The 13,296-nt window shown below is 36.1% G+C and overlaps 1 protein-coding gene across 1 annotated transcript in view; it reads left to right on the forward strand.

Moving 5' to 3' along the window:
- The first annotated feature begins 3,015 nt into the window (after positions 1–3,015).
- LOC129260002 (SPATS2-like protein) overlaps positions 3,016–13,296 on the forward strand; it is a 36,334-nt gene continuing 26,053 nt past the window's right edge. The window contains exons 1-3 of the mRNA XM_054898104.2: positions 3,016–3,431; positions 6,845–6,953; positions 12,356–12,408. Coding sequence (XP_054754079.2) covers positions 3,387–3,431; positions 6,845–6,953; positions 12,356–12,408 — 207 coding nt within the window. The 5' untranslated portion in view covers positions 3,016–3,386. The remainder of the gene's footprint in view (positions 3,432–6,844; positions 6,954–12,355; positions 12,409–13,296) is intronic.

Raw genomic sequence — 13,296 nt, forward strand, 5'->3', positions numbered from 1 at the left:
GCAGTATATTTGTTGTTGACATTACGAGAAGTTTAAAACATATGGTAGGCCTGCAGAAGTTTGTATATAAGATTCCCTTGAAATTTTTTTTGATACCCGACGGATATCTTTCCTCACTGTGTGGACATTTTCATAGCACACTTGATGACTTTGAGGAATTCCATGGAGCTTGAGCCTATAATGACAACTTGTGAGATCTCTCTTGAATCTTTATTGCATGCAATTTATCTTCTTTTCATTGTATTCCCTTTTGGCAATTAATTTACAGACCTGTATGTTCTTTCAAATGAACATTCTACGTGTGTACATGTACATATGCACATGTACATGTATTGAAATGTACAATACAATGCAGAAGCTACCCATTGAGAATGAGAGCTAGTGAAGCATTTAATATCAGTGATCTGGGTATTTCACAACCTTCCTAATTTGTGGTTGGTGGGCACACTCGTAGGAGCATTGATTTGAAATTACATAAACTCTGGTTGTGCAACTCACTCTGATGTAAAGCTGTTACATGACCAGAACAAGGTTGAACACTACTGAATTTATTTTAAGGTCATTACAGTGTATTTTTGAAGTACTAGACATGCCCCCCCCCAAAAAAAAGTGACCGATGTAGACCTAGAAAACAACCATTAAAAGTTCAGGGACACTCTTGGAAAAAACTTACATTGTAATGTACTGGTATCATGATAAAGAAATAAAAAGGTGCATAAACTGTAGGCCTACATGTCAAAGCAGGCCTACCCTTTTTTGTGAAAAATAAGCAAAATTCTAATATGTCATTAATACGTTGTTATTTTACACTTTGATGAAATTTTCAGAATTTTGCTTAAATGATTTTTTCCCTTTTTATGCAACTCAACTTTTTGTCGGGGTAGACTAGACATGCCCTTTCGGACGTGTCTTAAAGGTCAAGTCTGCCTTTAAAATGGCCGGGTCTTATGTATATAGTGTCAATTGCATGTACATAAATAGGCTTTAGGCCAGAGTCACACAAATTATAATTAAGTAATATCCTTGCAGTTGTCTGCATGTATGTTCATGCCCATATACCTGTACATGCAGGTGCATCAATCATGCTCTGCAGTATTATAGTCACAGTTAATATTTGCTTTCCATAACACGACCATGGAACATGGACACTCTTGACAAACCTGCAGTGATTTACGTCAAAACAACCAGCTGTTGCTCTGATGGAGTCCCTGGGTGCAGGGGGGAAGTCCATCAAAACCAGGTGACGCAGCCAGTTTTAGTTCTCACAGTGCAACCATAGAGCTATTTTGCTGGAGGAGGATGCACAGTAGAGTCTACACTGTACATGCTTGAACTTGTTTCCAGAATAGAAGAGAGCAAGTCGGGCCTCTTGAAACCACCAAGTTCAGGAAAATATACAAAAAGCTTGAAATCAGGTCTGTGGATACACGTATTGCTCATCAGCAGGTGAAATTCAGTGGTATCGGACTACATCATAGTATAGTGTACATGAACATTGTTGTTCTGTTTCATTTTTTCACATTGATTTTCATTTTGATTCTATCACAACTCCAGAGTTCCAACATCTTGAGCCTATAGTGGAACTTGTATGTAATTTTTTTTTTTTATAACTTGTTAAACGAGTTGAACTATATGTGTATTCAACTGTAGAAAATGCTTTAATTTCATTTTTTTGGGTATCTTCAGGGACTCAGTTTAATAATTATGAGGGGAGCAATAAAAAGCTCTCCTAGAACTTTTAAGGAGAGCGGTAGAGGAGCACTGCAAAAAGCTTTTCTTCCACATACAAGGGGAGCGTTTTGTCCAATTAACAAAACGGATGGAGGAAATATATGTACTAAGTTACAATCAACAACCAAAGGAAGGAAACAATCGAATATGCAATATTGATGCTGTACCTCAGTGAACATGTTATTGTAATTCTTGAAATATAATTGTTTTACAATGTATTGTAATGAGATTGTGTGATATAAAACCTGTTTGAGTGAGGTTTTGACTTTGGCTAAAAGTTAAGTCACTGACAATTTTTTTTTTTTCGGGGGCTCCATTTTAAATTTTTTGTCAAATTTCGGGGGCTATTTTTAAATGCTCTTTTTGTATTTGAGGAATACCTGTTCACTTATTAATAATGAATTATATTACTTTTTGTTTGATATTGTATGATTTTTAAAGTTATTTTTTCATGCTTAGAATCTTGGATGTGGGTGTGTGTGTGCGTGTGTGTGTGACTGTGAGTTGGACTTGGATATAAATGAATTCAATATCTAATTTCTACTCCGTCTATTCCAGTACAATACCCTGTACTCGGCCTTGTACATGTAATAAAGGCCCACATAACCTCGTTCGTAGGATGAGTGACATACCCTAACTTTTCCTGAAGTTCTTTGAAAACGCAGATCTCCATGAAAATTGCATTTCTCTCTGGGGGAGTCTAAATTCGGTGAGAATGTATTCATTAAGAACTTAAATATACATGACAATGAAGAAATCATCAAACTTTATTGGCAGTTTTGAATAATATACCTGAAATGTAAACTCTGTCTGAAACAGAAAATCACCATCATTGAGGCCTTTACTGAGCGAATTGTCCCCCAGAGCTCTGGCAGAGAGACAGAGCTCCGACTGGCTAGCTAGAACAAACGCCAATGCGTGCGCGAGCCTGCCGCCGGCCTTGTAAAATAGATGGAGCTTTGTTTGATGATTTATTGTCTGATATTTACCTCATCCCCTAGAAAAAGAAAACAAATGATTTTTTAGTTATAATTAATAAATAAGGTAACTTATTTTGGATGTTAATAGGCCGTTTTGAAAAGCAAAGCCGAATGACAACTCACCAATGCTAGGTTACTAGACTCTGGTATTTATTTCCTCTTTTATCACAGAATTGTGATATCTGTAGGGGAAACATGTGCATTCGAAATTGCACATGGTGGTAGTCATAATGGACCCCTTTACATGCAACTCTTTCCCGACCGTTGCGTTGATTTTTTTTTCCATACCTGGTACCATGTGTATGGAAATACGTGGTACAGAAAAAAAGACGCAAAATTTGAAACTGCGCTCCTCGCTATTTTCAAGGCTTATTCATGATTTTGAGTGTGGATTTTGGATGATTTTTAAATGGTAAGCGGAGCTCGAGCATATGGCGCTAGTGGGCCGTTGAGTTGTTATCACTCGGCAGTAATTCCGGGGGCGACATTCAGATTTCCGCGCAGCTCAGCGATCGCGAGGCGCGCCATTAATCGCGCTACCTAAAATGGATTAAGGCGCGCATGTAGCGCGCGATCGCTCTCGCGCGCCTTAAAATCGAGTCCCTGTATCTTGTTCATACAGGTGACGGTAAGGACACTGGAATCATACTCATTGACGATAGGACAAAAGCAGTAATGACTGACCAACCAAGACATGCACAAGAAGCTTTCAGGGAACAGGTATGCTTGCACTGATCAGTTGAAAATTTTCATCGTCAGAACCTCTTAGAAATTATACTCAAGCAACTTATTTTCAGGCCTTAAAAATATATATTTTGGGGTTTAAAACTCTAGATTTAGGCTTTGATCTAATAGGCTGTTTGAGTAAATACCTCAAGACTGCCGTCTTCAAGGCATCAATTCATGTATTTTTTTTATTTTATTGTATTTTTTAATTACATTGCGGTGCATTTAATCTACATTATCTTTTTACATATAGGGCTATGTATAGGCAAACTTTGTATGCTGATTACATGTAAATTGAATATTTTCACCCTGCGTGTTGATTGTTTGATGTGTGTTTGCAGACCAAATAAAGTACATTGTACAGTATTGTACAGGAAGCCTCTATTAAACATTTAAGTAAAGAAATGAATTGGCTTCACCCAACATGGTGCACATATTGGGCATACATTTCATACAGAACCAACAGAGTCTAAAAGCAGAGTCTGTTCATAAAACAAACCTGCTGTACATGTAGTAATAGTTGTTTAGGTGCAGCAGTTGGTGGTTGGAAAATTGCCACTGCAGCAAACGGCAGAAAAAAAAACAGATGAAAAGATATGTAGAAAAACGGCAATGATTTAGGGCGACAAGTAACTAGGTGGAGATGGGATAAAGAATGACAGAAAATAAGAGTCAGAGAACGAAATGATGGAGGAGGAGGGAGAGTTAAGAGAGAGAGAGGGAGAGATGAGGAGAGCAGTGATGAACTTATAACCAGGGATTGACCTCGTGACCCAGCCACTCACATTTTTTGCCTAGATGTGCAAGAAATGGGATAGGAAGTAGATCACATCCGATAAAATAAGTCTTCCTGTTTCACTCCGATATATGTAGAATTGTAATTTTTATTAGGATCTATTTTAAACCAGTTTTAACAATAAATTCATGACATCTGCTCTTATTATTAATAAACTGCTCTTTGGGCAATTGTCACTATTCAAGATCCCACCAAGCTTCTCAGTAAAAATTTTATGATGTATAGGAGAGTTTTGTCAATAATGTCCCCTTTTTCACAAGTCCTATCATATCTTTTTAATGGGTAGCAGTAGAAACATGATTAGACGTCTAATAATAGGTCGACGCTAGACCTAAATTATCCAATAGAAATTTGAGAACTACATGTGATCAATCTCATTTGCATATTAATGAGCATTATTGTTTTCAGGGGGCCTTATTTGCCCACTCGAAATGGGTAAATGAGGCCCCTAGCTTCATACAAAACCATTTTGTGATATACACTCTATGTAAAGTGAAAACAGTTCTGTTGGTTTGATCATGGTTTGATACAGTACATGTACAACCACTTAACATTTACTAGTAACAATCACTTGAAATATTTAATTATTTTCCCAAAGGCCCCTATTTAATAATCCTATATTATGGAAAAAAAAGACTGTTGGATTGTGTTTTCAACTGCCACAGTAATATTATTATGTTTCTACATGTTCTATTGGAGTTGGTGCTTTTAGCTAGTGAGGGGATGTCAACACTGCATTTTATACGGGGGGGGGGGGGGGGGGGTCACTTGCCGTCGGGTATGTTAAGTTCATAGGCCTCCAGTCAGAAAAAAGAGGGAAAGTAGTGAATTTTACTTCAGTATTGGCATGTACAATAAAGGCCTTTAATACAAAAGTCAACTCGTCTCTTATCTCTAAATTGGCGATGCTACATGTACAGTATGCTAATTGCTAAGGAACTGTCTCAAATACCATGCAAACAGCAATCCGTTTGGCACTGTCTTACTTCGAGTAGTGAGCTTAAAACTAACTGGGGGCCTTATTTACGCCAGGGCCTCAATTACCCCGCTCTCCCCTACCTCCAATTTAAAAAAAAAAACCCAAAACCTGTTTGAAACTTTCCCTGCAACTATTACCCACTGGTTAGTATAGTGATGGTGAAATGTACTACCATTTGACTTTTTGAAGTGTAGAGCAATTAGACGGAGTCTTTTTATGAATTTTGACTTTTGATTATCAATACAGTCAATGACAAACTTACTTTCATTTGGAGATACGTGTACAGTACATATAATGTACATACTGTACACATGTACGTACTGTACATGTATGTAGGCCTACTTGTGACCCCTTAGTCCTGTTTGGTACTTTATATGAAAAGTTGCAAAGTACGTTGACCTGCTGCTCTTTTTTTCTGTCATGTTTTGGCCTACATGTACATGTACTTTAAATGTAGACAAGGAAGCACAAAAAATGATAAGAATTTGGCAAAGGGCCCTTTTTAATTGCTATTGATGTTCCCAGTAAGTTTTATGTGAGATAATAAACTGACCATCATTTATCGTATTACATACACGTATACACGTAGTATGATATTAATATTTCACATGGAAAGTTTTTGTATGCTGTGATTAGGTCTGACACTGGTTGGTTATGTTGATGGTGATACATACCGGTACTTTATGATACCTGTATTTTATTTGTATAGGCCTATAAACACACATTCATGTACATGTAGGGCCTACACGGTAATAGTTTTACTAATCTCACATACATGTACATGTACTATGTATGTATCAGCCATAGATGAAGGCAGGCCTCTCTTTTCTGATTCATTTTCTGGGTCTGCAATGGCAAAAGCATGCATGAGGTTTTATAATGGAGGCCATCAGTTGACCTGTCTGTGTATTTACAATGTACATGTACTATGTATTTTCATTTCCGCACCATTTTATATCCATCTGTTTTTTTAACTCAGTGTACCGGTACATGTATTGTCCTTTCAAATGTTATGATAGGTTTTGTATGCTGGGTCACCAAACTTTTTTTGTGTGGTTTTAGCATTTAATGTTAAACAGAACAAAACAAAAAATTAACTCCCCCTTTTTTCATAAGTACCGGTACATGTATGTGCTCACTCATGTGTGACTTTATGGATCAATACAATTTTCCACAAAGGTTTTAATGTACATGTAAACACGCCAGTTCAATGAATTATTTTGCTAGAAACAATTATATTTTGAAAAAGGAGGAGTTAACTTTTTTTGGCTGCATTTATCAAAAATGTGTAATCAGTATAAATTGGAATATTGTGGGTAGGATGTACAGTACATGTATAAATGTAATCTATATCTCATTTGTGGGGGGGGGGGGCATAAGGATTTCCTTCCCTCTTAATATTTCCCACCCCCCCTCTAAAAACAAGAATAAACATTTTTCATGATAGTACTGTAGGCCTTGATGGTATTTAATGTACATGTACACGTATACTGTATGTAGGCCGTAGTACTGCCATCAGCATCTTATTGAAACAGCAAATTCATAATAACTTATTAATTTTTAAAGGGGTTATTATGAATAATTAAACATGGCCAGGTTTTTATAATTTCCATCAAATTTGTCCCTTTCCAGATTGCCAGAGTTCATGAGGTCGTTCCAAGTCGGAGTAGAGATGATGTTGCACTTGTTCTTCAATACCATGAGGGAAATGTGGATAAAGCAATCCAGTCATTCATGGAAGGTAAACTCTTCATAATAATTGTAAAACTGTTTCCGACAGTATAGATACATTGTCGAAATGACTGAATTGGATTTAGAAGTGGAGAAAACTACATGGGGTACTCTAGGCTAAATTCACTGAGCAAAGCACTGAGAATTTCATCATTCTCTAATAAAGAATATTTAACAAAGTCATTAGATTTTGAAGTTTAGCAATACATGTACCTTGTAAAACATTTATATGCACACCATAATGAATATGAAGGTGTGCATGAAATCATAATTATGAAATTAACATAATTTCACTTTTTTAAACATAAAAATGTGTGTAATAATACCAGTATGTTTCCCTTGTAATAAAATAAGTTGCAACAATGATTAACTTACACATTAAAATCAGTTGTCAATCCATTTTTTTTTTCATTCTCTGTGAAAAAATTAATAAATATTTTTATTATTAGTTTTGATATAAAGTTGGGGTATGACATCACTAGCTTGCTCATTGCATGTTCATGAAGACTTGCACACAACTGTTTCGCCGAAATAATGCAAAATATTATTAACGTCATAAATTAAACTTTGTTATTCCTAGTCTGATTTTGATGAAATTTTTTTTTTTGGTCTGATTTTACTTAATTTGTTCAAAATCATACTATTTTCAGTCTGGGATACCCCTTTAAATCAAGGTTTGATCATCAAAATTGTGAGGAATATGGAATGATAAAAAAATAAAGACCAAAATATTTTATCATCAGATAGTTTCAGTTCTTCTGTTACGACCATACAATACCACAATACCAAAACCTGTTCATTTATGTATTGCGTGTACATGTATAACCAAGGAGATATCTCCTTGGTATATTAAACATTCCATAGTATACCCGGATTCTTGTGTGAAAACAGAAAAAGACTCTGTCAAGTCCAAAGTGTTATGTGTTATTGAAAAGTGGGTGTTGGCCACGCAGCATGACCTAAATTTTAATCATAACCTTCCCAAACTTGCCAACCTGTTGCATCTGACTCTGCAAAAAGTTTTTTTTTTATAATTTTTTTTAAAATTAGATTTTCTAACCTGGCTCTACACATGACCAGCTTTTGTAACCACACAAAGACATTGCTTGGGTTTATTCGGTATTAATGGTATTTGATAATCAAGTTCACATACAGTGTGAATTTGTTCTATATTTTACAGTCTGTTGGTCGAATGACTGTTCAGGCCATTAATGGACACAATGAAGACCGGATGTTAAAGATCAAATTATTGATTTGGGGGATGTAAATACTAAATACTGTAAAATACATTGATGAAATGTCACAGATGTGAAATTAATTTGTAAAGCTCAGGATGGTGGTGTACATTACAGGGGCCGCGGAACCAGAGGGGGGGGGGGCTGGGAGGGCTTCAGCCCCTCCCCCTCCACCTTTTCCAAAACCATGTACAAAAACGTATAAATGACCATCTGATTGTGATTTTTTGCATGGTCACCCCCCCCCCACACTTTAAAAACCGTTCCGCAGCCCCTGCATTATAAACAATATTTAATAGCTTTACTTCTTTTCTTGAAATTGATTCTTCTCGGATAAATTTTTTTCTTTTTTTTTATTCAGGCCTACAAATACAATCTTCCTTCCGGAGACAGGAACACTTTTAATATGAGCACATAATTGCACTTGTACTGTGTTGCCTCCTGACAGACTAAGATTGTTTTCACACTGAGCACATACAGACAAAAAGATAGGACTACAGTATACATGTAGCTGACTGAAATACATGTATAGAGAGAGTCTAACGTAGCATTTTATTTGTTTTTTTTTTTGCATTTTATGAAACAGAAATTTGTATCGACAATTTGCTCCGAGCCAATTTAATGCAAGGATTTCTGTAACAAGAGTAGTGAAAGTCACTGACTACCGGTTTTGTGAAATGCTCCCCTGCTGTGAAGAGAACCTTGTTACATGTACATGTAGGCTACAATCTACAAGGCAGAGATGAAATGTATTATTCATAGGCACTATAACACCAAATTCAGGTTTATTGACCATTCTGCACAGGCAATGCTGATGTCTTGCAACCGATGTATGTATGTTCGCTACACTGTAGCTTATGATAAAATGCAGCTTTATCTTTGCTGTATGTACACAAATGTAATAAATATATCTGATGAGGAATACTTTATATCACAGCAGTCACCCCCTACACTCTCCAGTCTTGCGTTAGTTGTTTGTTTTTTATTGACCAGGATTCGGTGCAGGCTTTTGCTAAGAAAAACTGCCATCGGACATTTGTAGATATTAAAAGAAAACTGGTAATGCAAGACCTGAGTGTGTGTAGCGAAGCAGCCACTGCACATACTCTTCTGCATCAGATGTATTGCCGATTTTTTGCGTAACAGCATCAGACTCATAAAGGCAGACAAAAGCTGGTATAGTGATGCAAACTGTTTCATGACCTTGTCTTTTAGAGTCATACAAAAAGAATGCGCTTGAAACATATAAAATTGTTTGTAACTTTTTATGCATTTTTTGCCACAAACTTTATTACAGGACTTTATTCTTAATTTGAACAATTGATTGTCATACAGGCCATGTTCAATTTTCAAAGGATGGATCGTAATGTGTAACAAAGAAATACATTGTAAGCATTAATTGCAAATTGTAAGATTTCCTTGCCCAATGATGGGCAAGTATGCCTCTAATAACCGTTTAGCTCTTCCGGAAATCAAAAGATTTCATATCCTCCCAAGATTACTCAGGTTCAGCGAGATTTGTATCATGAGTAAAAAGAAAAATGTAACCTTTGAGATCAATGAATGATTGTTCGGCTTGCTTTCAGTGGTGCTGTTTATCCCCTTTCTACATTATAATTGTCCACTATCTTGATTATTACTCATTTCAAGTGTTCTCAACACAGTTCATAAACTCAAGGAGGATACAATGTACTATCCTTTTGTCAAGGCCTTTTGACAAAAAAATTGGATGTACTGTACATGTATATTTTCCATGCTGACCTGCTTCAAAGATGAAAATTTCCCCTTCCACCCAGTTTCATGAAGATTTATAATGCTAGTGCAATGAAAATCTTGAAAATGATTTCTGAATGGCAAAGTTACAATACGTACTAAAACATATTAAAGACACTTAAAGTGCTAGCGAGATAAGTGGTCTGCAGGCACTGACCCTGTTTGAAACTTTGATGAACAAGTGGGTCTTGAGACAAGACTAGCATAACTACAACTTGTTTCAATTTGGGACCTAGCTTCCATGCATAAGTCTTGGTGAACTTTATGCATTCAGACCGTTTTCCTTTAGTTTAAGCTTTTGCGTAGCAAACTTCGAATGGGCCCGACATTCTTTTACATTGTCAGTGGAGTTATTTGGTATCACCTCCTTGTTATTACACCATGTGACAGTGATGGGAGCGAGGAACTGTCATTGTATTCAATATCCAAGAGCAAAGTTCAGAAGGGTATTTTGAGGTTTATTTGTCTAAAAGTTTGATCATGATCGAATTGATATCTTTGGGTAGTGATAATCATTGTTTACAGGTCAAAGATAATTCCCTTCTAATTGTTTTAAACCTCAATCACTAGTCATGCATGTACATGTACATGTGTCTAGTAGCTAATAGCCTCCCGTAGAACCTCGTGAATTGTTACATAATTTTCTGTACACTTGGCCTGGTTGGCCACTAGCAAGACAAATGCCGAGAATGAGATTCTGTAAACCTTTTTTTTTAAATTAAGATTAGTACTAATAAACAAATGAGAGGCATCACTGTTACATGTACATGTACAGTGTCTTTAACTCTACATGAACATGTACTTGCCTCAATATTCAATATTGAATTTTATTTTGAAGTTGGTATTTTAGTCCGCAGTGTGGGAAAAAGTTAGTGATTTACATTTATACATGTACATGTACATGTGTATGTAATTCCAGTGAGCAGCATGTAGGAATTCTCGTACATCGCTCGGTTTTAATCTTTGGAAAAAGTTTTTCTTCTCCAAAACATGAAAGCATACATGTATGTAGATTTCACCTACACATACTGTATATGTGCTTCATGCACATGTCATGTACATGTATCTTTACAGACACTATTTTATTAAAGTGACTATGTAATTAATGCAGAAATTTTAATAGAGTGAACTTTCAATGTTGTTTAGAGTTAAAACAAATTCAGCTGTATCCAAGAATATTATATTAGCTTCTGCCTTAAATCAGGCCTAATTCAATAAAGAGTATAATGTGTTTTGACATGAATATATTATGTCCTTGACAAAATGGTTGTTTAATGGTTGGCATGGCAACAGCATACACATCACTTTACTTTCATGTTTTCATTGATACATGTACATGTAAAGTGCGTGACGTGATATCATCTGTGCTTTAATTTTTACCTTGCTAACTTTGTATGTTTTCCATATATAGGCCTATCAGTAACGTGTGTTCTTTGCTGATACACGATGCCCAACATGAGCCTCTAAAAAATTATCTTCCCTCCTTTTTATATTCATTGCCGATTTCATAGAAGTCCAACACAAATCAACAAGTTGACAAAATAATGTCAGTTCCACACTGGAAAGGGTAATAGTTGCAGTTTTGGGATTGTTTATAATGGAGAAGGAATAAGTGGGACATAACATTGGTTAAATCTTAAGATTGCAATCCTTTGTTATTACATGTACATGTACATCTGTAACATTCAAAATAGTGACCTATACACAGTTGGAGGTGTACTCTGGTTTTGGCTTGGTATAATCTATTCATTCAAACATAAAGTCTAAAGTTGGAGGCGCAACAGCTCAGGCAGTAGAGCGGGGGTTTCGGATTCTGATGACCCGGGTTCGATTCCCACCAGTACGCTAGTACCCTTTGGTAAGGCATTAATCCTCATTACCAGGTCCCTTGGAGATAGGACCTTAACCCGTCAGTCCTCTGGTCGCTTGCTTATAAGCATTCATGCCTTCTTAGCAATCAGGTAAAAAAATCACCACCAAAGTATGCATGTTCCACAGCCATGCTCAAGCGAGAATCCTCCCCCCCCCCCCACCCTGGTCTGTTGGAAATGGGTTTTTTCAATCTTGAGATTTAACAAACTAGGGCTGATGGAGCACCATAAACAAAAAGAATTTTGTCAACTAACCCCCCCCAAAAAAAAAAAAATAATAATACTAATGATGATTTAAAAAAAAGGAAATTAAAAACTATATAATAAAGAAATAGAATGAATAAATAAAGAAATGAATATGAAAAATATGAAAAATTATTCCTTTGCAAATGGGGAAATGTCTTTACATTATTTGTATGAACTTCTTTCACCTATTGACAGTGATTTCATGAAAATGTTAAATGGTTTCTGATTGTTGAAGGCTGTGTCATTTTCAGACACTAAGTGCACTTTTATTACTTAATCTCTTTTAGATGGCGCCAGAACTGTTTTGAACGAGTGGCAGTCACATGGCAAGAAAAGCAAGGTAAGTGGTACATGTAGGCCTAATGGTTTTTCTCAATGTAAACTACTCTTTGGGTATCTAATCATTAAAAAAAATGCATCGTACCTTGTGTACATACCGGCATGTAATTGTTGTAGGTGCACATCATGTCATGAACATCCATTTCTGTATTATATATTTTACATTGCTCTCTATCTCCATCTTAAAGGAGAATGAAACACTTGGAGCAAGTTAGCTTTTGTGAAAGCAGAAAAATCAAAGAATAAGATCAACAAAAGTTTGAGTAAAATAGGACTAGCAATAGAAGAGTTATGAGCATTTGAATGTCGAGATCACTAATGCTATGGAGATCCTCCCATTGGCAATGCGACCAAGATCTATGATGTCACAGATGAACAACTCTCCCCTTTTGGACACTGAAAATATACCCCAAAACATCTCTTTTTGCTCATTCTAATCATATGACAAACAATTCATTAATGATATAATGTTGTGAAACCTCTGTACTTGTCCTCTCATAAAGAGAACACCTCATCTTGTGATAGACTCTATAAAAGTGAGAATATAAGTGAAATAAGTACTAAAGTAATGAGGGAGTTGTACGTGTGTGACATCACAGATCTTGGTCGCATTGCCAATAGGAGGAACTACATGGCATTAGTGATCTCAATATTCAAATGCTCATAACTTTCTTATTATTTATTCAATCTTCCTCAAACTTTCAACAATATGTTTCTTTGATTTTTCTCTTTAATATGGATTCAGCTGGTTTCAAGGGTTTCATTCTCCTTTAATTTCGTGATCAAATCCCCGTCATGATACATAGCAATGAGGAAAGGTGTATTTGAGGTTCTCTGGAATCGAAGTGTCTGTAACCTGGCTCTGAAAACATAATACTCTAGACAGGGC

The sequence above is a fragment of the Lytechinus pictus genome, chromosome 1, assembly GCF_037042905.1.
Source record: "Lytechinus pictus isolate F3 Inbred chromosome 1, Lp3.0, whole genome shotgun sequence".
Taxonomy (NCBI): Eukaryota; Metazoa; Echinodermata; class Echinoidea; order Temnopleuroida; family Toxopneustidae; genus Lytechinus; species Lytechinus pictus.